Source organism: Tupaia chinensis, unplaced genomic scaffold (assembly GCF_000334495.1).
Source record: "Tupaia chinensis unplaced genomic scaffold, TupChi_1.0 Scaffold000147_1, whole genome shotgun sequence".
NCBI lineage: Eukaryota > Metazoa > Chordata > Mammalia > Scandentia > Tupaiidae > Tupaia > Tupaia belangeri.
In genome coordinates, this window is record NW_006159617.1 from 8,210,469 (window position 1) to 8,232,027 (window position 21,559).

Here is a 21,559-nt window from a genome sequence, read left to right on the forward strand (position 1 = left end):
GAAGTGAGAAGGAACCTCTAGGGGAGGTTCACCTGCGATAATCACTTCTCCACTTCTCCTTTCTGGTTTTTTGAGCATGCATGCACATGTCCCCAGTGTGTTTTTCGAACTGCCAGGTTTGGGACTCAAATTACAGTTGACTATGTGAAATCCAGCTTTCATAACTACCAAGTCATGAGCTGGCCCTAAGATTTTCTATTTTAAAAATTATTTCATTTCATTGTATTTGTTGTTATTATTATTATTACTAATTTGACAAGAAGGAGACAGACAGACAGACAGACAGACAGAGAGGGAAAGCTAGAGAAAGCAAGCCAGCTGCCAGATCCAGACTTGAACTGCAGTCAGCCATGTAGGAGTCCCATGCCTTCACCACCGTGCCACCTGCCAGCCCTAAGATTTTTTGGGGGGAGAGATTTTCACTATAGGGCGTGTGCGCTTGCCAGACAGATAGACAGAGATATAGAGATAGAAAGCGAGAAATCATCCCCCAGCGGGGATGGTCACGCTGCAATCCCTTCTCCTCCATTCTCCTCTCGGGATCTTGGGCACGCATGCACATGCGCCCAGCATGAGTTTTAAGCCACCAGGTCCGGGACGCGAACCGCGATCAACTACATGGGAGTCCAGCGACATAGCCATTACACTAACTGCTGGTTCCCAGATGTTTTTTTAATATAAGAAATCAATAGAAATTATCATCTGATAGTCTGTGTGACAAATCTGGTTCATAAATAAATTTTCACTGGTGTACATACTGATTTGAATTTAAAAAATGAATTGAACCACTTAAATAGCATGGATGTTACTTCCAAGTCTAGATCTCTAGCTTTTCTTGCATCATTGAAAGATTGAAAATCTTTTGAATGATATTTATCAGTCAATTGTTGACAAGTGTCTAGGGGTTATTGGTAAGTTATTTGACTGACATCAATTATTGGCATACAGGATAATTATATGCTTGACTAAATGTGTTAACTTTTTTCAAACAAACTAGTACAAATAGACATGGATATAAACTAGCCAAAAGCCAAAGTGAACTATGGAACGTGTGAGAAATCTGAGAAAGTTCTGTTACACTGGGGCCAAATTTTTTACATGACACAACTGGCTGGAGCTGAGTGGTATGAGTGGCAGGGGGCCCCCTCAGATATGATATTTATCTTTTTATGTGCCGATCCAGCCGCAACCTGGTTTGCCTTAGTTCTAATTTTCTGACAATTCCATAAAAACGTGTTTGTTTCTCCGATCAGAAAATGTGTTTGTACGTGTGCGTGTGTGTGTGTATACATATATTTTCACACATACATATACATTTTTACTTGTAAATATGCATATAGATGTTTCCATGAAATTGTGGAGAGGTTGAAGTAAAACAAAAAATATTTAAAATAAGGCATGAGAAGTTTCAAGTAGAGCAACAGAGGTTGAAAAATATTAGGGATTAAGTACCAGAGCATAATTGTTCTACTCATTGGGTGTAGGATAATTTGGTTATGAATATCAAGTGGTTTAGTGGGGCCATAAGGTTTACCTTCCTTTCCCAGTTACCTACCATCCCAGGTAAGAAAATGTGTTTCCTCCTGCTATTTTCAGTAATCCAGTCAACTCTGTCTTGATAGGTCAGCCCACCGGGGATTCTCTGTTTACCAGTCCTGAACATTCCGAGAACGGAATTCAACTACTTCACTGAGACGAGGTTTATTTTAGAAGAGCTCAGTATCTCTGAATCATTCCACATATTCCGAGACGAGATTAATCTGCACCAGCTCAATGAGGAAGGGAAGTTGTCTATAACTCTCGTGGGCAGCAGCGTGCTAGCGAGGTAAGACTCCATGGGCGGATTCAGAGCTGCGAGCCCTTCACAGAGGCTCTCCTGGACCTAGTGTCACCTTGCTCAGGATCTCATTGGCTTAGGAGGATGTACTGATGGCAGAGGACATTCAGAGGAAAGGGAATGTTTTCTTCTTTTACGGCAATCTGGGGTATACCAATCCTCCATTTTTACTTTTGCATTTCAGATATAACATTTTTAAGTAGCAAGTTTTTCTATACTTGACCCAAATTATGTTATTTTAAACTATTTCAAACTTAAAAAAAAAGTATGTGTGAGAGAGAGAGAGAGGAAGAGAGAGGTGTTGTTGACAGAATCTCACTCTTGCTATCCTCTTCCCGTGCTGCCAGTTAGCTAGGACTATAGGGGCATGCTACCATGCCAGCCTGTTCAGGGGGGTCTGGGATCTGAACCCAGCTCTCCCACATGGGCCTGTTTCACAGAATGTCTTATTTTACTGCTATGCCACTGTCAAGCCCTACAAATGTATTTTTCTTTGAGATAAAGTCTTGCTGGCTTGCCGAAGCTGGCTTTAAATTTGTAATGCTCCTTTTTTAGCCTCCCGAGTAGCGGAGGTTTCAGGCGTGTGCCACCACAGCTGGCAATAATTTTTTATTTAGCCTTTTTCTGCAGCATATTTAGGTATGCATACCTTGCAATACCAGTTGTACAATTCACTTAATTATAAAAAGTTTTGAAAACAATCTGCCTATGAAGGTCTGTTTTTATCCCCCAAACTCTTTGAAACAAATGACTTTTTTTTGAATGATATTTATTGATCAGTTATTGACAATTGGCTAGGGCTTATTGGTAAGTTATTTGACTAACTTTAGTTGTTGGTATTCAGGTTAATCAAACGCTTGACTAAATTTAACTAGTGCAAATCAACATGGATAAAGATGATGTAAAAAACCAAAGAAGGGAACTGGAATGTGTGAGACATCTGAGAAAGTTCTGGTACCAACTAAGATGGAAAAATTCATACTGGGTTTGAGACTAAAGCGGTGAACTCTGGCTCTGGAATTGCTTTTGAAATGGAATAGTTTCCAAAAACAAATTGTGATCTTCATTTCTTTTATTGCCACTTATTTGTTTTTCACAGGCAGAAAGAATGAAGCGACTTTGGTTCATACTTTGCTGCCTGTCTTTGATAAAAGCCCACTCCACTGCATGTATAACGAAAGAAATATAAACGGAAGGAAAGAAGCCCAGTAGTGTTTTTCCACGTCACCTTCACTGGATGTGCAAGCTTTGGAGCCAGATTGTTAGAATATAAATACCAGCTGGTCTAGTCGCTCCGTGTGTGACTTTGGACACGTTGTTTAAATTCTTCATAATTCAGTTTCTCCATTTGCAAAATGGAGTTGTTAATGGAGCCCATTTTATACGGTCATTTTTTAGCATAAAGTATGACAATACATCTAAGGTATTTATAATAGTACCTGGCCTGTAGCAGAAGCTCAATAAAGACTAGCTACTATTACTTTTTAACAGCCACAGGAGAGAGGCCTGCCAATGTGTGACAGTATTTCCATAACCTTGGAGGGATAGTTAGCTGAGGTGAAAAGTGAGAACACATAGAATTAGGTTCTGCTCTCCTGAGTCATGTAAGTTTATTCGAATTTTTGGCTACTGAAAAGGACTTACTGGTGTACAGGCACAGGTGAAAGAATTCCAAAACATAAGAGAACATGCCATATCTCTTTCTCGCCTCCATTTGCTTTGCAGTGAGGACAAAACTTTAGAATCAGCAGTTGTGAAAGTCATTAATCCGGTCGAGCAGAGTGATGACGGGTTTGAACTCCAAGAATCGTCCTCTTCCCTCGTGCTGAAAGAGATTCTCCAGGAGGCTCCTGAGCTCATCACGGAGCAACTGGCTCATCTCCTCAGAGGTGAGAGATGGCTCTTTCTATTAAATACTGGAAGGCTTAATGGAGTGTCTCGATCTGCTCATGCAGAAAGAGTGCGATCCATTCTTGGGTTAACAATCCCTTTAAAGACCACGGGAAGCTTCATCAGAGAGGCAGGGAGTAAAGGGTTTGTTAAAGAGTAGCATTATTTTGAATATTAAAAATGTGCATTTAAAAATAGGCACGAAGGGCCTTCGCTGTTTCACTCGGCAAGAATATTAAATGCAACTGCTGCACCTCTGTCGGGGAGCTGGAAAAGCTCCTTTGGCCATTTTAATAGCTTCCAGAGGTGATTCTCGCCCTGAGACGGCGTACGTCTGAACCCAGCTCCACGTTCCCATGTTGAACTATCTCCTGGTACTTATACATGCTCGGTTTATATAATACTGCTGGGTGGCAAATATACCCCCTTTGTTTTGGTGATATCGTGGCAGGGCTTTTATGGTCCAATGTTGCCTTTTTCATTCCCCATCTTGTAATGCTGTACAGCGGTGATGATGTGGTTGACTGGGAGGAAGAATATCCACCACCGATGGGAGAAAAATATTCACGAATTATGTGTAGCACAAGATTATATAGATTTTTAGAGTACATTGAAAACAGAGATGTGGTCAAATCAGTTTTTTTTTTTTTTTCCCTTTTTTTGGAGAGGTTTTTGCTCGCCGGACAGGCAGAGAGAGACAGAGAGACAGAAAGAGAGAAATCACCCCCCAGGGGGATAGCCACACTGCAATCCCTTCTCCTCCATTCTCCTCTCAGGATCATGGGCACACACGCACATGCGCCCAGTGTGAGTTTAAGCCACCGGGTCCAGGACTCAAACCTCAGTCGACAACGTGAGAGTCCAGCGACATAGCCATTACGCTAACTGCTGGTCCCTGGTCAAATCAGTTTTGAAGGGAAGAGTCTTAAGGTTAGATCTGGAATAGAAGGTTATCCTAACTCCAGAGAAAAAGTAAAGAAAAGGCCTAGGGGCACCCAGAAGTAATTTGCAACTATGCTCAAAGACCTTTTATTAAAATGAGCTGGGAGAAGGAAGAAGGAGAAAGCCGGCATGTAGACTTTCAGTGTGTAAAGGGGAAATCTATCACCAGCCCTGCAGCAGCTGCAGCAGACCTTCCCCAGGACCAGCTGGTAGTCATGCACCCGACTCTGTAAGTGGACGGACTGGCTATCCTCTACACCCATCCCCTTCTGGCCACAGTGCCTTGATCCTGATGCACAGAATTCAGTGATGCAATGCTGATATTTCATTTTTAAATTATTTATCTAATTTTATTTATTATTATTATTTACTGGGCTGTTAAAAAAGTCATGACACACATGTATATATATATGTATATATATTTTTTGAGATGTTTTTGCTATAGGATGCGTGTGCTCACCAGAAAGACAGAGAGAGACAGAGAGACAGAAAGTGAGAAGTGAGAAATCACCCCCCAGGGGGGATGGCCACACCACAATCACTTCTCCATTTTCCTCTCAGGATCTTGGGTACTCATGCACTTGTGCCCAGCATGTGTTCAAGCCACTGGGACCATGACTCGAACCATGGTCAACTACGTGGGAGTCCAGCAACATAGCCATTATGCCAACTGCTAGTCCCCATGACATATTTTTCTATGCAAAAGTGCATCCTGACTTTCTGACGATCCAATAATTTGCTGTAGGGCAAGTGTGCTTATGAGAAAAAGAGAGAGAGAGAAGGAAAGTGAACAAGCGAGCCACCAAATCTGGGACTTGAACCACAGTCAGCCACGTAGGAGTCCAGTGCCTCAACCACCATGCCACCTGCTAGTCTCAATGCTGCATTCCTTAAAACCATAGCATGTTAATCTTCACAGTGACATGTGCTCTCCTCATTCTGCACTGCAAGGCCACTCTTCATCGTGAGATGCACATAACAGTGTCTGGGATATTGCAGTGTAGGCTTCTTTAAAGACCAAAGGTAACCGGGAACCAGCAGTTAGCGTAATGGCTATGTTGCTGGACTCCCATGTAGTCAACCGTGGTTCGCTTCCCGGACCCGGTGGCTTAAAACTCACGCCGGGCACGTGTGCATGAGTGCCCAAGATCCCGAGAGGAGAATGGAGGAGAAGGGATTGTGGCGTGACCATTCCCCCTGGGGGATGATTTCTCGCTTTCTGTCTCTCTGTCTCTGTCTGGTGAGCGCACGCACCCTATAGCGAAAAAACCTCTCCAAAAAAAAAAAAAGACCAAAGGTAACTGAATGTGTTTTTTTTTAAATGAGTACAACTCTAGCATCCTGAAGTTCTAGTTATAAAAATGTATTTGTTCTTTGTATGAGGGACAGTCCTTTTTCAAATATCTAAGTCTTTTCGGAAGTGGTGGAAATTGGCACTAGGGATACTTTTCAATCTAGAGTGACACTTAGCACACCCCAAGATAAATTGCAGAACATTATTTAGTTGCATTTATAAATGAGAGTTAAATGGAACTGTCCAAGCCATTTTATAGTTATTATTTGCAGTATAACTTAATTAAGTGCTTCTACAAGGTATTCCTTCAGTACAGTATATCTATATCTATATCTATATCTATCTATATATATATATGTAGTTTGCTGTCCATGATGAACAAAACAATGAGTATTTATCTTGAGCTTCTTTGAATAATTAGGGTAAGATGCAGTGCCCATGTCTTTCTTCCTTTTTTTTTTTTATTTTAAGGTTTTTGACATAGGGCATGTGCACTCACTGGAGAGAGACAGAGAGAGACAGTGGAAGAGAAATTGAGGAATCATCCCCCCGCCTCCCGAGGGGATGCCCATGCCACAGTCTCTTCTCTATTCTTCTCCTGAGATTCTGGGCATGGACACATATGTGCCCGACATGATTTTCAAGCTGCTGGGTCCAGGACTTAGGCCGTGGTTAGCCATGTGGGAGAGTCCAGTGCCTTAACCACTATACCACCTGCTAGCCCCCAGCACCCGTATCTTATCAGTTCACTTATCTCAGGTGCCATCCCCTTTTAGAGTGAGTCAAATGCAGAGAGTGTGAACATTAGAGGTGGTTTATTATCCTTCATCTTTCCACAGATACTTACTAATGCTTTTTTTTTTTTCTTAAGGGTTGTGGGATAGGAAAATGAAGTGTTTGCTCTTCATTTACTAAGTCATTGTAAACTCAAGTTTTTCATCCAAATAAAATTCCATTGTTTTCATGTTTTTGACAAAAAAAGTAAATTTTGTTATTTTCTGATATTCAAGTTAGTAAAAATTAGGTTAAGTAACTCTTATGTACTAGAGACTAGCAGATCTGAGGACAGCTCGAAAATGATTTGTAATTAGCTCTTCACTTGGTCGTATTTAATAGGGAACTTTAAAAGCAGATTTACCCAGGTTTATAAGATCAATTTATTTGAGAAAATAAAAAGAATTAAAAAGGGAAGGTCAAGAGTTTATTGACTCAACCCTTTTAAAAACTCTTTTCCTCTCTTCCTCTGTCTCTACCACGATTTGTCTCTACCACAATTTGGGGGATGCGGGAAGGCCCAATAGTTACATAGCTGCTGCGAAGATTTTAGAACCAATGGCTCCAGTAAACCAGGCTTAAATACTTTTCTGGTGATGAGTGTCTGTAAAGATACCCTGCAGGAAACTTTGCCCTCACCTAAACTAAGTAAGCACAGTCATTTATCTCTGTGACAGAATAGAAGAAAAATAGGGTAATTGGGAATTTCAGCAAGAGAGAAGTGTTTGATGGTGCAAATGTGTAATTTGGCAAGCAGTAGAAAATATTATTTATTTTTAGTGGTCTATTCCATGATTGAGACAAAGAGAATATATCCCTAACAGGGTTTTTTTGTTTCCTCGTTTTTTTAAGAGAAATTTTTACTATAAGGCATGTATACTCTCCAGACAGAGGCAGAGAGGCAGAAAGTGAGAAATCACTCCTGGGGGGAATGGCCATGCCACAGTGCCTTCTCCTCCATTCTTCTCTTGGGATTTTGGGCATGCACACGCATATACCAGGTGTGAATTTTAAACCACCAGGCGTGGGACTTGAACCACAGTTGGCCATGTGGGAGTCCAGAGACATAACCATTACGCCATTTGCTGGTTCCCCTAATAGGGTATCCTCTAATACCATCTACCTTCAACCTCAGCCAGCCCAGATCATGTGCACACATGTGCTCAGTGTACTCAGGGAGGTCTCTGTACGTGAACCCAGAACCTTCCCCTTAAGGGTTGTGGGATAGGAAAATGAAGTGTTTGCTCTTCATTTACTAAGTCATTGTAAACTCAAGTTTTTCATCCAAATAAAATTCCATTGTTTTCATGTTTTTGACAAAAAAAGTAAATTTTGTTATTTTCTGATATTCAAGTTAGTAAAAATTAGGTTAAGTAACTCTTATGTACTAGAGACTAGCAGATCTGAGGACAGCTCGAAAATGATTTGTAATTAGCTCTTCACTTGGTCGTATTTAATAGGGAACTTTAAAAGCAGATTTACCCAGGTTTATAAGATCAATTTATTTGAGAAAATAAAAAGAATTAAAAAGGGAAGGTCAAGAGTTTATTGACTCAACCCTTTTAAAAACTCTTTTCCTCTCTTCCTCTGTCTCTACCACGATTTGTCTCTACCACAATTTGGGGGATGCGGGAAGGCCCAATAGTTACATAGCTGCTGCGAAGATTTTAGAACCAATGGCTCCAGTAAACCAGGCTTAAATACTTTTCTGGTGATGAGTGTCTGTAAAGATGCCCTGCAGGAAACTTTGCCCTCACCTAAACTAAGTAAGCACAGTCATTTATCTCTGTGACAGAATAGAAGAAAAATAGGGTAATTGGGAATTTCAGCAAGAGAGAAGTGTTTGATGGTGCAAATGTGTAATTTGGCAAGCAGTAGAAAATATTATTTATTTTTAGTGGTCTATTCCATGATTGAGACAAAGAGAATATATCCCTAACAGGGTTTTTTTGTTTCCTCGTTTTTTTAAGAGAAATTTTTACTATAAGGCATGTATACTCTCCAGACAGAGGCAGAGAGGCAGAAAGTGAGAAATCACTCCTGGGGGGAATGGCCATGCCACAATGCCTTCTCCTCCATTCTTCTCTTGGGATTTTGGGCATGCACACGCATATACCAGGTGTGAATTTTAAACCACCAGGCGTGGGACTTGAACCACAGTTGGCCATGTGGGAGTCCAGAGACATAACCATTACGCCATTTGCTGGTTCCCCTAATAGGGTATCCTCTAATACCATCTACCTTCAACCTCAGCCAGCCCAGATCATGTGCACACATGTGCTCAGTGTACTCAGGGAGGTCTCTGTACGTGAACCCAGAACCTTCCCATGAACTCAGCCTCACAGAGCATGATGTCTTATTGCTGCACCACTACCTGGCCTGTAAACATCTTATAAACTAATAAATTTGGTCAATTGTTACAAAGTATACATATGCATTATTTAGTAAGAAATATAGTCAAGACCAGCAGATGGCGTAATGATTATGTTGCTGGACTCCCATGTAGTTGGCTATAGTCCGAGGCCCAGACCCGGTGACTTAAAACTCACGCCAGGTGCATGTGCCTACGTGCCTAAAATCCCAAGAAAAGAATGGAGGAGAAAGGATTGTGACGTGACCATCCCCCCTGGGGGGAGGTGATTTCTCTCTACCTCTCTGTCTCTCTGGTACCCTATAGCAAAAATGTAGTCATGAATTTCTATACATAGTAAAACAGTATAAAACTTTAATACATCAGTATAAAGATACAACCTTGGTTTCTGTTTGCAAAACTACCAAGAACTAGGGCTATGGTAAAGGATTTGCTTTTCCTCACATCAGACATTTTTCACAAGATTAGGTTTTGAAGTGACATTGGGAAGCTGACAGAATGTGGAAATCACTTCCTTATCACTTGGAAATTGGAGTGTGAAAAGATAAAGGTCCTCTACCTATGAAGGCTGCTAATAACAGGCAGTGTCATGAGTAAGCCAGATTCACTATAACCTGTGGGCAGATGTAGGTGGCTGCCCATGGTGGGAAGAGGGCTCTGGAGACCTTTGGCTAATGCGTACGCATGTGTGGATGTACGAATATGTATGTGGAGGGAGATGGAACATCACTAAACAGTTTTGTCAGAAGGAAACGGAAGGATGTTGATCTAAGGAGTTTACCTTTAAACTGTCAGAAGGAAACTAAAGGATGTTGATCTAAGGAGTTTACCTTTAAAGAGATAACTCAAATGTTTATATGTAAAAAGTGGTTTTGAGCAATATGCCAATTTTAAAAAGATCTTGAATCTTTGGTAAATGTAAGAAAGGAATCAAGTTGAATTTTACTGTATTCATTGAACTTGCACTGAGATCTCACAGTTTTCCAATCTTCTATTAACATCAAACCTAAAAGAATTTGTTTTCTATGCTCTTCTAAATAACTTTAACATTCTTTATTTTTCCTAACATGAATAATTCTAAAGGGTTCTCTTTATAAGCAATTACGATGTTACTTTGGATTTTGGATTGCTCTAAATAATCATTAATTTGACACACATTTCTATAACAGATATTTGTGTGTTCTTTGAGTTCTTGAAAGTATATGAATGTTTTATGCACACATTTGCCATAAGGAATTTTAGAAAATGTCTCTTTCCAGATGTCATGAGACTAGATATTTATGGCTAAGACTTAGGAGAGCCTCTTAAAGCATCATAATTAGACCTCGATGGAGAATATATTATTAAAAAATTCATACCAAAAAGTCTGAATTTACCCTGAACTAAGTACAACATCCATTTGATTGTTCTTTGCTTTTCCTTCTTGAGGCCATATCCTAGAACAACACACTGTGCTGAGCCCGGTGTGCTATAAGAGGATTTCAGGTGGAGCCAAGGTACTGGTTCCCTCAGCTCTTGGAGAAGACTCCAACTATGCTTCTTAGCCCAGAGTGATAAAAAAATAAAATTGTAATTTTCTCCACCATCTCCCCCTTTTTAAAATTTGCCAGAGGGCACATGTCCTTGCTGGAGAGAGACCCAGAGAGAGAAAGAGAGCGAGAGAGAGAGAGAGCGTGCATTGTCACACTGAAATCCTTTCCTCCTCCATCTCTCCTTTTTTTGGGGATTTTGGACAGGCATGTACATGTGCCCAATGTGTTTCTCAACACAAGCTGCTGGATCCAGGACTTGAACTGCACAGTCAGCCTTGTAAGATCTAGCTCACCTAACCACCAGGTCATGGGCTGACTCCACAATTATAATTTTTAATATGTTTCTTCATAAGTGAAAGATTGGGCCTGTTTGTCAGTCTTGCTTGCAAGCTGTTTCTCCTCTGCTCAACTTCTAAGCATGGAGTGTCCTAGGACTTTTCTAACTATACACTACCTTTAAGTGACCTCATTTAGTTCCAAGGCTTTATACCCTCGACTCCCTATATCTCTAATTATGACCTCTATTTAAAATTCTAGAGTCCTATCTAATGCCCATGTGACATCTTCACATATATGACTAATTTGTACCACTACCTTAACATGGGTGCAGTAGAGCCCATGAGTTCTCTGTACCTCAATACTTGCTTTTATTCCAGTTACCCCTTCAGTAAAAAGATCTGCCAGCCACCCAATCACTCAAACCAGAATCTAGGAGTTGTACTTGAGTCTTTCCTTTACCTTCCCCTCCCCATAGACTCATCACCAAGTCCCATGAGCTCTGCATCTAGAACAACCTTAGCCATCCTTGCTTTTCACATTCACCGCTAGTGACCCAGTCCAAATGCCCATTCTGTCTGTCCATGACTACTATAATAGCTGCATGACTGTTGCCCTATTTCCTTCTTAGAATCTATTGCCATCTTATAAATTACCAAATTATCAGGTGACCAGAGAGACTTTTGCTATAGGGTATGTGTGCTCGCCAGAGAAATAGTGAGAGAGAGAGAGAGAGAAAGTGAGAAATCACCCTCCAGGGAGGATGGCCACACCACAATCCCTTCTCCATTCTCCTCTTGGGAATTTGGACACACAAGCACACATGTCCAGCCAGAGTTTTAAGCCACCAGGTCCGGGACTCATACTGAAATCAACTGCATGAGAGTTCAGTGATGTAACCATTACTCTATGTGCTGATCCCTCTTTGTTCCCTTTCTTAACTGATGACTGAGGCAATCTACCCTTTCTTAATTGATAACGGAAGCAATCTATTTGCTAAAGTTTGCCGTACAGCTAACTGACCATAAATATCTGTATTCTTTGGAATGTAACAATAATATGGGAACCATTGGCTTCAGCTCTAGTTATTTTGAGTTCTGATGCAGTCGGCTCTCTGTAAAACTTAGGGGCTGTGACTTCATCTTGGCCTTTGCACTAATTATAATCCCCAAGCCTATCTTCTATCTCATCACTTTGTCCCTCGTATCTTTAGTCACTTAGTAGCTGCTCACTTCAGACTGAAAAGCCAGAGTATGTGTGAGAAGAGTTGGGTGCTGTTTGTGGTTTTGGGGGTCTGCTGGGGGTCTCGGAACACATATTTGTGGATAGAAGGGCCGAATGTATAGATGGTTCAGTGAATTATCACAGGCATAGAAGACTCCATTTTTCTCCATCTCATCATACTCATTCTGTCCCAAATTAGAGGGAACCAGTATTCTAATTTTATGGTGCATTCTTGCTTGTTTTTTTCTTATAATTTTATCATTCTTTTTGGTACTTCACAATACTACAGATAGGCTTGCCTGTTTTTTACTATATGAAGGGAATCATAGAGTATATAGTATATCCTCTCATTTTTTAGACTTCTACATTTATGTAACATATGGTATCTATTTTCTCTTTTTTTTAAAAAAAAGAATTATTTTACTTAACTTTATTTATTTATTTTAATTTGGCCAGAGAGAGAGAGAGAGAGAGAGAGAAAGCAAGCCATCAGGTCTGGGACTCAAACCATGGTTGGCCATGTGGGAGTCCAGCGCCTTTAACCACCATGCCACCTGCCGGTTCCCTATGGTATCTATTCTTATAGGTCAGTAATCTATTGGGTCATCAGGAAAGTCATGACACATTTTTGCATAGAAAAACATAAAAAAAAAACATCATGACTTTCCTGACAGCCTAATACTTATCTTCCATCTATCTTTTTACTTACCCTCTATTTACTTTATTATTTTTACACTTCCTTCTACCATAGAATATTCGAGGTGGCTTACAAATCCACATACTGTACAAAAAAGAAAAGGAAAAAAAAGAGATTGGAATCAGGAAAAACAAAAACAAGCAGAGAAAGGAATAGGATTGGATATAATTATGTATGTGGAGGAGTAAAAATTGCATTCAGTTTGAAGCTTTGGATATGAGCTTCCCAGAGTCAATGATGACAAAATATGAATATTTGTATTGCTCCTGAAACAAGTGCATGTTCCTCATTTTACAAAGACACAAATAAATCTGAAGTATTTCCCCCTTGCATCCGCCTTCTTGAAAAGACATGATGTCACATCTATGGTGATGCTGGCCCTTTCACACAGGTGATTGGCGTTTATACAGAAACTGTGTAGCTTGTCAGGTACCTTCTGCTTCTCAGTGTATGGGGGATTCCTTTAGTAACTTCATTCTTTAATCAGCTTCACTATTAAGTCTTATTTTTGATCCAATTTTCTTTCTTAAAATATTATTTATTTATTTTTTGAGAAAGAGAGAAGGAAAACACTCTCAACAGGGTCTTGATGCCTCCATCTACCCCTAGCCTCATTCAGCCCAGATCACTCATTGGCTCTCACGTGCCCAGCATACTCAGGGAGGCCTCCAGACACAAACTCAGAACCTTCCCATGGGGTTAGCCTTGTAGAGCACGGCATTTTACTGCTGCACCACCATCCAGAACCTCTAAGTTTTTCTTCTCTGTTTGCTAACATTTTCCTCTAAAGATGTGCAGGAAATACATATTTAAATTTAATTTTTCTTGGGACCAGCATAATGGCATAATGGTTACATCGCTGGACTCCCATGCAGTCAACTGTGGATTGAGTCCCATACCTGGCAGCTTAAAACTCATGCCAGGCATGTGTGCATGCGTGCCCAAGATCCTGAGAGGAGAACGGAGAAGAAGGGATAGCAACATGGTCATCCCCCTAGGGGGTGATTTCTCATTTTCTGTCTTTCCAGTAAAGCACACATGCCCTTAGCAAAAAAAAAAATCAATTTTTCTTGACTCTTTTTAGTCTTTTATGTATGACCATAGCTCTGATCAAAGTGTTTGTAATAGGGGATACTATTTTATTCAGATATCAGAATAGAATTTACATCTTGTGGATGTTTTGAAAAGATAATTTATAGACCAGTTAGAGGTGGACATCCTGCTGCCAGCCTAGACATAGCCTGCTTGTGGTTTTTTTTGTTTATTTATTTATTTATTTATTTTTGGAGAGGTTTTTGCTATAGGGCGCATGCACTCGCCAGACAGAAAGCAAGAAATCACCCCCCAGGGGAGATGGCTATGCTGCAATCCCTTCTCCTCCATTCTCCCCCTGGGATCTTGGGCACGTACACACACGCACCCAGTGTGTTTTAAGCCACCAGGTCTGGGACTCGAACCGCAGTCAACTACGTGGGAATCCAGTGACATAGCCATTACACTAACTGCTGGTTCCCAGCCTGCTTGTGTTTCTTAAGTAATCTCCCCTGTTTCTGTGTCTCTTGAGCTCTGGCAGGACCGTGATGAACAAGAGTCAACAGGTGGTTCAGCTGTGGCCAAAGTCTGTTCAGGTTTTGTGAGGGTTTAACAAAAGTGAAATAATTTGCAATTAATTAAATTATTTGTGGAAGAAATTATTTGTAAAAGGAGAAAAAGTGCTCATTCAGATAAGATACTGACTGACCCTGATTTTTTGGAAATGTATCTATCTTTTAGCTTCTTCTCCCTCTCCATCTTTTTCTGCTTATGGTGCTTTTCTTTCTCTTCTCCCTTTTTACCTTATAGTATTCCTTTAACCCTCTTACCTCTTCCTCTCTGGCTCTAAGGTATTTATGTTACTGTTTTCTCTTTTCCCAAGTTTCTTCATTATGTCCATGAGCGAGAGCAAGCACCCCGGCAGCGTCCAGTGCTGCAGTCCCCCCCACCCCCACCAGCTCAGCCAGCCCCAGGTCATGAGCACATGTGAGCCCAGGGTACTCGGGGACGTTTCTGGATTGCACCAAGATCTGTAGGATTGCCTTCCAGAGTGTTGCATTGTGTTGTGCACCACTATTTGGCTTTTTGTTATAATTTTCAAAACGTTGCAATCTGAACATACTTAAAAAGTCCCGTCATGCAGTCACGGTGCCCTAAAATTGATGCTCGTTTATGCTCTAGGTTTGTACCAATAACAGTTATAGACTCACCAGGCTCCTCGACCTGTTATAATCAACCCTTTTATTTCTCCAGAGATGTGTACTACAGAACTGTTGCCACATTTAAGATCCATTAAATTGCTGAATCATCACATTGGCGGTTTGTGTGTGTGCACGCATGTGTGTTTGTGTGTGTGTGTGTGTGTGCACGAGTGTATGTGTGTCCCAGAACCAGCTGGCAGTGAGATTCCAGTCACCGATTACCAGGCAGGCTTTGATCGAGACTGTTCTTTACCCAATTATTGCCTTTCACCGTTGTTTGTATAAGACCTTGACAGAAGCCACAAGATGAAGAAGGAAACAGGGAACAGAAACTGTTCCCAGTTTAGGAATAAGTAGAAAACTATGGCCCAGGTTTTTTAAAAGCAAACTCCTTTCTATTGGTAGTCCCGTTTGACCTTTCATAAAGAATAGTTGCTTGCTATTTTAGTAGCCTGGATTAGCAGCTTCAAAACAATCCTTTTAAGGAGGTCAAATAGAAAAGGAAAAGAGCCAAGAATTTTTTTTTCTCTCTCTCTTGCCCGAAGAGTGAATCATCTCTCTCCTGAAATGGTTACAAAGTCCAAAGGGAATTATATTGCTTGTTTGGTTTAGGAAGTGGGATGGCTGTTTTGCTTCAGAAGAAGATGGGGGTGAGAGAGTGGGGGAAGAAGGATTAAGGGAAGAAATTGTTTCTGCCTGATAGAAAACCAAAATGATTTCTCACCCTCGGAGTGTTAATTATTTCTTCTGCTCCACAAAGATAAACCTGACTCTTACATTCAGGCATTTTATTTATTTATTTATTTATTATTATTTTTAAAAATTTATTTATTTATGTCTTGTATACTCTGTTTTTATTTATTTATTTTTTGCCATTCTTGATTCCCTATCCCTCATCCTCTGCCATGTCCCACACTCCTCCCACATTATCTCTGGTATCCATGACTGCTTTCTTTACCTTTCCCCCCATTTAATTGATTTGCTAATGAACTTAATTAGTCTAAATATTTCCAGTAGCAAGCGCAGCTGATATATACCTATACATGAACCCAAGTCTGACTTTAGGCATAAAAACCTCAGTGAGTAGAATGAACATACTATAAAGTAGTACCTAGCTGGGGCTATATAGCTTACTGCAGTCATCAAATATGCATTTTTTTAAAAATTTTGATCAGGCATTTTAAACATATAAAAATACCAAGCACTTATATAAAATGTTTCTTTATAACTTTTGTAAAAAAATGTGAGCTAAATTGTATTTCTATCTTTTTTTTCCTTTCCTTTTTTTCTTTCCTCCCTCCCTCTCGCTATTATTCATTCTTTAATTTTTTGTTTTAGTATGAAAACAATCTGGGTGGAAGAAGCAAAGAGGTTTAAATTCTTTTTTTTCCTGCTAGGAATTTTATCATGCAGCATACGCGTTTACTGTGCTGAGTGTTTTCCCCAAACAACTTCTGACTTCATTAGGTCATGTTTAATATTAATGTACTGCAATCGCTTTTGGCAAGAGGTCCTTCACTTCTCCATTCTTTTAAACAAAGAATATTATGGACATTTTTTTTTTAATGGGATAAATGTTTGTTACTCTGTTATAACCTCTTTCTGTGTAACTTATTAGTCACTGGCCCTCCCCGCCTCCCTTTCCTGCTTAGGCATAGTTGGGACACTATGGGGTACAGGCTTAATGGATGTAAGGGTTTCTTTCGTTCTGCAGAATATGCTAGGAATTAAGTCAGTGCTCACTACATCCAGTTTGAGTTTGCTGAGAAGTGTCTTTGGCTGCTGTATGTCCTGGTACCAATATTTAACAAAGTACAGTACAAATTAGTTTCCAAGATGAAATAGAAAAATTTGCAATAGACAAGTCTCCGGAATGAAGTTGGGCCACAGGCTTTCTTATGCAATGAAAACAACTCAGAGCCTGGTGAGCATCTTTTTAAGTTAGCTTTTCATACTATGTCAGTGAATCATCTCCATAGTAACTTGTCACGTCAAACTAAATAAGTCAATCAGAAATCTCTTTTCACTGAATTATTCTTTGAGACTCTGTTTAGTGTAGTATCTGTTAGATGAATTTCTGAATACTGCCTATTTAATGTGTATGTGTGTGTATATATATATATTTTTTTTTTAAGAGAAATTTTTTTGCTAAAGGGTGCCAGACAGAGAGACAGAAACAAGAAATCACCCCCCAGGAGGGATAGCCACGCTGTGGTTCTTTCTCCTCCATTCTCCTCTCAGCATTTTGGGCATGCACGCACATGTGCCCAGTGTGCGTGCCCTGCAGGTCCAAGGCTCAAACTGTGGCTGGCCACGTAAGAGTCCCAGTGATGTAAACATTATGGCATCTACTGGTTCTATTTCATGTATTTTTAAAATAGACCTCAAAATCAAAGAAATTGAATTATTGGTTTGAGTGTAAGCCAGGCACATTTTTGTGAAATTTATTCCTAAGTATTCTGTACTCTGATGCTATGGAGACAGGATTCAGACCCAGTGAATAGGTAAATAGGACAGGGACCCTCCCAAGGAAGTCACTATGATGGAAAATGGACACATATGTATTAAGGTAGAGCCAGCTTATAAGATAGAGTCACTCTGGTCAAGCTTTTAACAACAACCATTTCTGCTCTCACTAGAAATCAACAATTAGCTCTCACTGCTTGCTCACGCAGAGAGCTGCTGACAACCAGAGCTGCTTAGGGCTTGCTTGATCAATCACAGCCTACCAGGGAATGCAACCATTCTCCATGAGAACTCCTTCCTCACACTTTCCCTCCCACTTCCTTTCCTCCTACCCAGCTCTTGGCACTGGGAAGGTTTTTATCTTCCTTCCTGCCCTCCCAGATACACACACACAAATTCACCACTGGATGGGACACTAAGTCAACATCCTGATTCCCACTGGGGCTATAAACTAATTGGGGAGTTCATCCAGGTCCTTTCAAATGCCACACTGGGCATGTGTGATGTGATGAATTCCTCACCTGGGAGAGATACTCAAGCACAGGAAAAAGCCCTGGAAACTAAACAAAGAAGCCAGATACTATCACAGAACTCCCCCCCCACCCCAAGTATTCATTACCAAATCCCCAAATGAAAGAAACACCTAAACCCCTGCCCAGTGGCATTTGATTGTCCTTCTCTGGCAACTGTATACCTACATACCTTTCAGCGGTGAAGATATATAATCCTATTAAAAATCTTTACTTTTCTATTAAAACTCTTTTATAAGTATTTGTGGTTTTTGATTCTGTGACTCAGAGCAGGTCTCTAATCTTAGAGATCTGGACCCAAAGAACCTAGAATTTCACACCACAGCGGCTCAACTCCCCCATCCTCTAACAGCACTCCCTGCAGGCAACTCACTCTGCATTTCTCCTTAATATAGCCAGTCCTTCTGCAAGCTGCTTCTCTCCTCTCATACAAGGTCAGCTTCTCAGAAAATGTGAAAACGTAAATAAAAACAAGAAGCGCAAACAAAACCCCTCTGACCCAGATGAAACCCCCTCGTCTCAGTTTTTCTTTTCTTTTTTTTAATGACAAAGAGCAATCATTTATTGGTTTATTTTGTCTCTACTAAACATATTAGCCATTCATCATTTAAATATGTAGCTTCATTAGAAACCATTTTAACACTTTTTCTCCCTCCTGCTAAAAATACAGTTAAGTAATTTGCTTTAAAACAAACAAACAAATCTATGAACAAGCATTCTGTTTTCCTCTCACTCAACTAGCTAAGTTTCTCAGTGATAGCAGTTTGTAAATCAGTAAGACAATAGACTGAAGACTGCTCTTCAAGTGATCTTTCACTTAAAAGTGCTGAGCTCTGGAACTTTCCTTCTGTAACCCTCTCTTCTATATCCTAACTTATATTCAACTGAAACCACTGATTTAAGAACTATTAAATAGTGAATTCTGTCTGCTCTATTAGTTTAAATGAATGCAACTTACCTTTAGCATTATATTTAGAAAAATACCTAAGCCTCAGAGTCCCCAGTAATTTGGAGTACTGAACTAGATAACCACCCTGGACACTTCTGACAGAAGTAATGCATTACTTAAAGAGAGGTTTCCAAAACCTGCTTTTAGAACCTACGCAAGCATAGAAAACACTGATAATCAGTCATTGTTCACACAGTTTTACTCTTCAGGCAGTCCTTTGCCATTGGTCAGCTTCTACTAGGCCAGAGTCCAGCAGGAAAGTGCACTGTGCACCAGATTTGCCGTCTCTTAAGTTGCTACTGTTTCCTCTTCTTTACTGAAAGGTTGTACTGAGCCAGGCTTTACCCATGACAAGCCAGCAACATGAACACGTTTATTGTGCTGTTCTTCAGGCGTTTTCGGAGTTAGCACCTTCTCTCTGGCTTCATCATGTACAGAGGGATTCCATGGAGAAAAGCTAATTGCATACGGGTCTTCTATTTTAGATTGGTCAAATAAAAGAGCGGTGCATACCTTAACACTGTCGACCACTTTACTTTTAAAAATCTGAACATCTTTTTCATACAGTACTGCAGCTTCTGGGTTTAGGGGGCTTGCTGTATCAATCTTGTAGAAAACTCTTCTTGCATACATTAATACTTGCCAAATATGATTATGGTTCCACCTCCATTTTGCAAATGCTCTCTTCATATCCAGTTCGTCTGAAGTGGGATCAACTTACGGGTGAAAGACGGGAAGGGAATATCAAACACCAAGCATGGACAGTCACCATCTGGATAGTTATCAGGGATATAAACTGTAAACTTAAATATGCCATCTTGATAAAGCCCATGCTGTGTAGTATTACTCCAAGCCACATTCATGCAGAACAGTAAGACGGTTGCACATAGACACTTGGTAACTTCTACTTCACAACCAAGGTAAATTCTGCAAGAAGAGAGTATTCCAAGTAGAAAGGTCCGTAAAAAGTGTGTGTGCCATATTTTGACTGTGCTGCTGGGGCAGGAGATGTGGGTTTAGTTATGGACAAAGCATTTTTGGGAATAGAAGGCAGCTGTTTCTTTGGTGCAGGTTGTGGAAGACTGGTTTTCATGTCCCCTATTGTTAACATCTTTTCACTATCAGATCGTTTGCGTACAGAACTTGTAGACACGCTCCAGAAAGGGTTCATAATATGTACTCCAAACAAAGAACTTCAGTGGTCGGTGTCATCAAACTCTTCCGTCCTCAGCATTCAGCATTCGCTTTGCCAGTCTTAAGGTGATGCAAGGCAGGAGCCATGTCCCGGGCTCGCAGTAAGCTCCAGGCTGGCACAGGGCCTTAGACCCCTCTGGTTGCAGCAATAGGAGGGTGAAGGGGTAGGGGGTAGATGAAAGCTTCCCAAGCTCAGTGATGCTCCTGCCTCAACTAGAGTTCAGGGCCAGGGACCCAGGACCTGGGACCCAGGTGGGGAGGGCGGGTCCAGGATAGGCAGAGCTGGCCAGGCCCATCTTGCTATCTCAGGCTGGCCTGGTCCTGCTCTGCCACAGCCCTCAGGCCCGGCGGGGGCCTGTGTAGTAGGTGCCTCCCTCACCTCAGTTTCTCCTGGACTGCCCATTTTCTGGGACCTGCCTGGGAGTTCTGTTTTTCCATCCCTCTCTTAATAAACTCTCTGCTTTACTATCTCTTCTCTGTGTCCATGTCTCTAATTCTTTGTGAGCTTGAGACAAAACTTTGGTTTACTGCTACTCCTGCACTGGGTGCTGGACCCACACACCCCAACTTCCTGCATCACTATTGTAATTTTTTTTTTTGAGAGATTTTCACTGTAGGGCGCGTACGCTCACCAGACAGAGAGAGACATAGAGACAGAAAGTGAGAAATCACCCCCCAGGGGGGATGGTCACGGCGCAATCCCTTATCCATTTTCCTCTCAGAATCTTGGGCACACATGCACATGCACCTGGCATGAGTTTTAAGCCACCGGGTCCGGGATGCGAACCGCAGTTGACTACGTGGGAGTCCAGCGACATAGCCATTATGCTAACTGCTGGTTCCCATCACTATTGTAGTTTTTAAAGTGTTCAAAGTTTTATGTTTAATTATTTGTGATTATTTATAGAAATATAGGCAATTTTTAACTTTTAAAATTAAGAATTATTTAATTTAATTTTATTTATTTGTTTACTCATTTAAATTTGACCATAGAGGGACAGAGCAAGAGAAAGAGAAAAAGTGAGAAAGCAAGCCTCCAAGTCCAGGACTTGAACCACGGTCAGCCATGTGGGAGTACAGTGTCCTAACCAGCATACCACCTGCAGGCCCTGCAATTTTGTATTATTGACCTTATATACAGCAACTTTCTAAATTTACCTACTTCAAATTTACCACTCCAAACTCACTTGTAAATTCTGATTTTTTTTTTTTTTAAGATCTTTGTCATACAGCACATGTTCTTTCTGGAGAGAGACAGAGTCAGAGTGAGAGGGTGAGAAATCACCCCTGAGGAGCTGGTCATGCTGCAATCCCTTCTCCATTCTCCCCTCAGGATTTTGGGCACACAT

The 21,559-nt window shown here is 40.8% G+C and overlaps 1 protein-coding gene and 1 pseudogene across 1 annotated transcript in view; one reads left to right on the plus strand and one right to left on the minus strand.

The window, feature by feature from the left end:
- LOC114007291 (protein prune homolog 2) overlaps positions 1 to 21,559 on the plus strand; it is a 136,164-nt gene that overhangs the window by 63,489 nt on the left and 51,116 nt on the right. The window contains exons 3-4 of the mRNA XM_027770686.1: positions 1,623 to 1,825; positions 3,563 to 3,726. Coding sequence (XP_027626487.1) covers positions 1,623 to 1,825; positions 3,563 to 3,726 — 367 coding nt within the window. The remainder of the gene's footprint in view (positions 1 to 1,622; positions 1,826 to 3,562; positions 3,727 to 21,559) is intronic.
- On the minus strand, positions 19,305 to 20,187 carry LOC102471213 (AKT-interacting protein pseudogene; annotated as a pseudogene).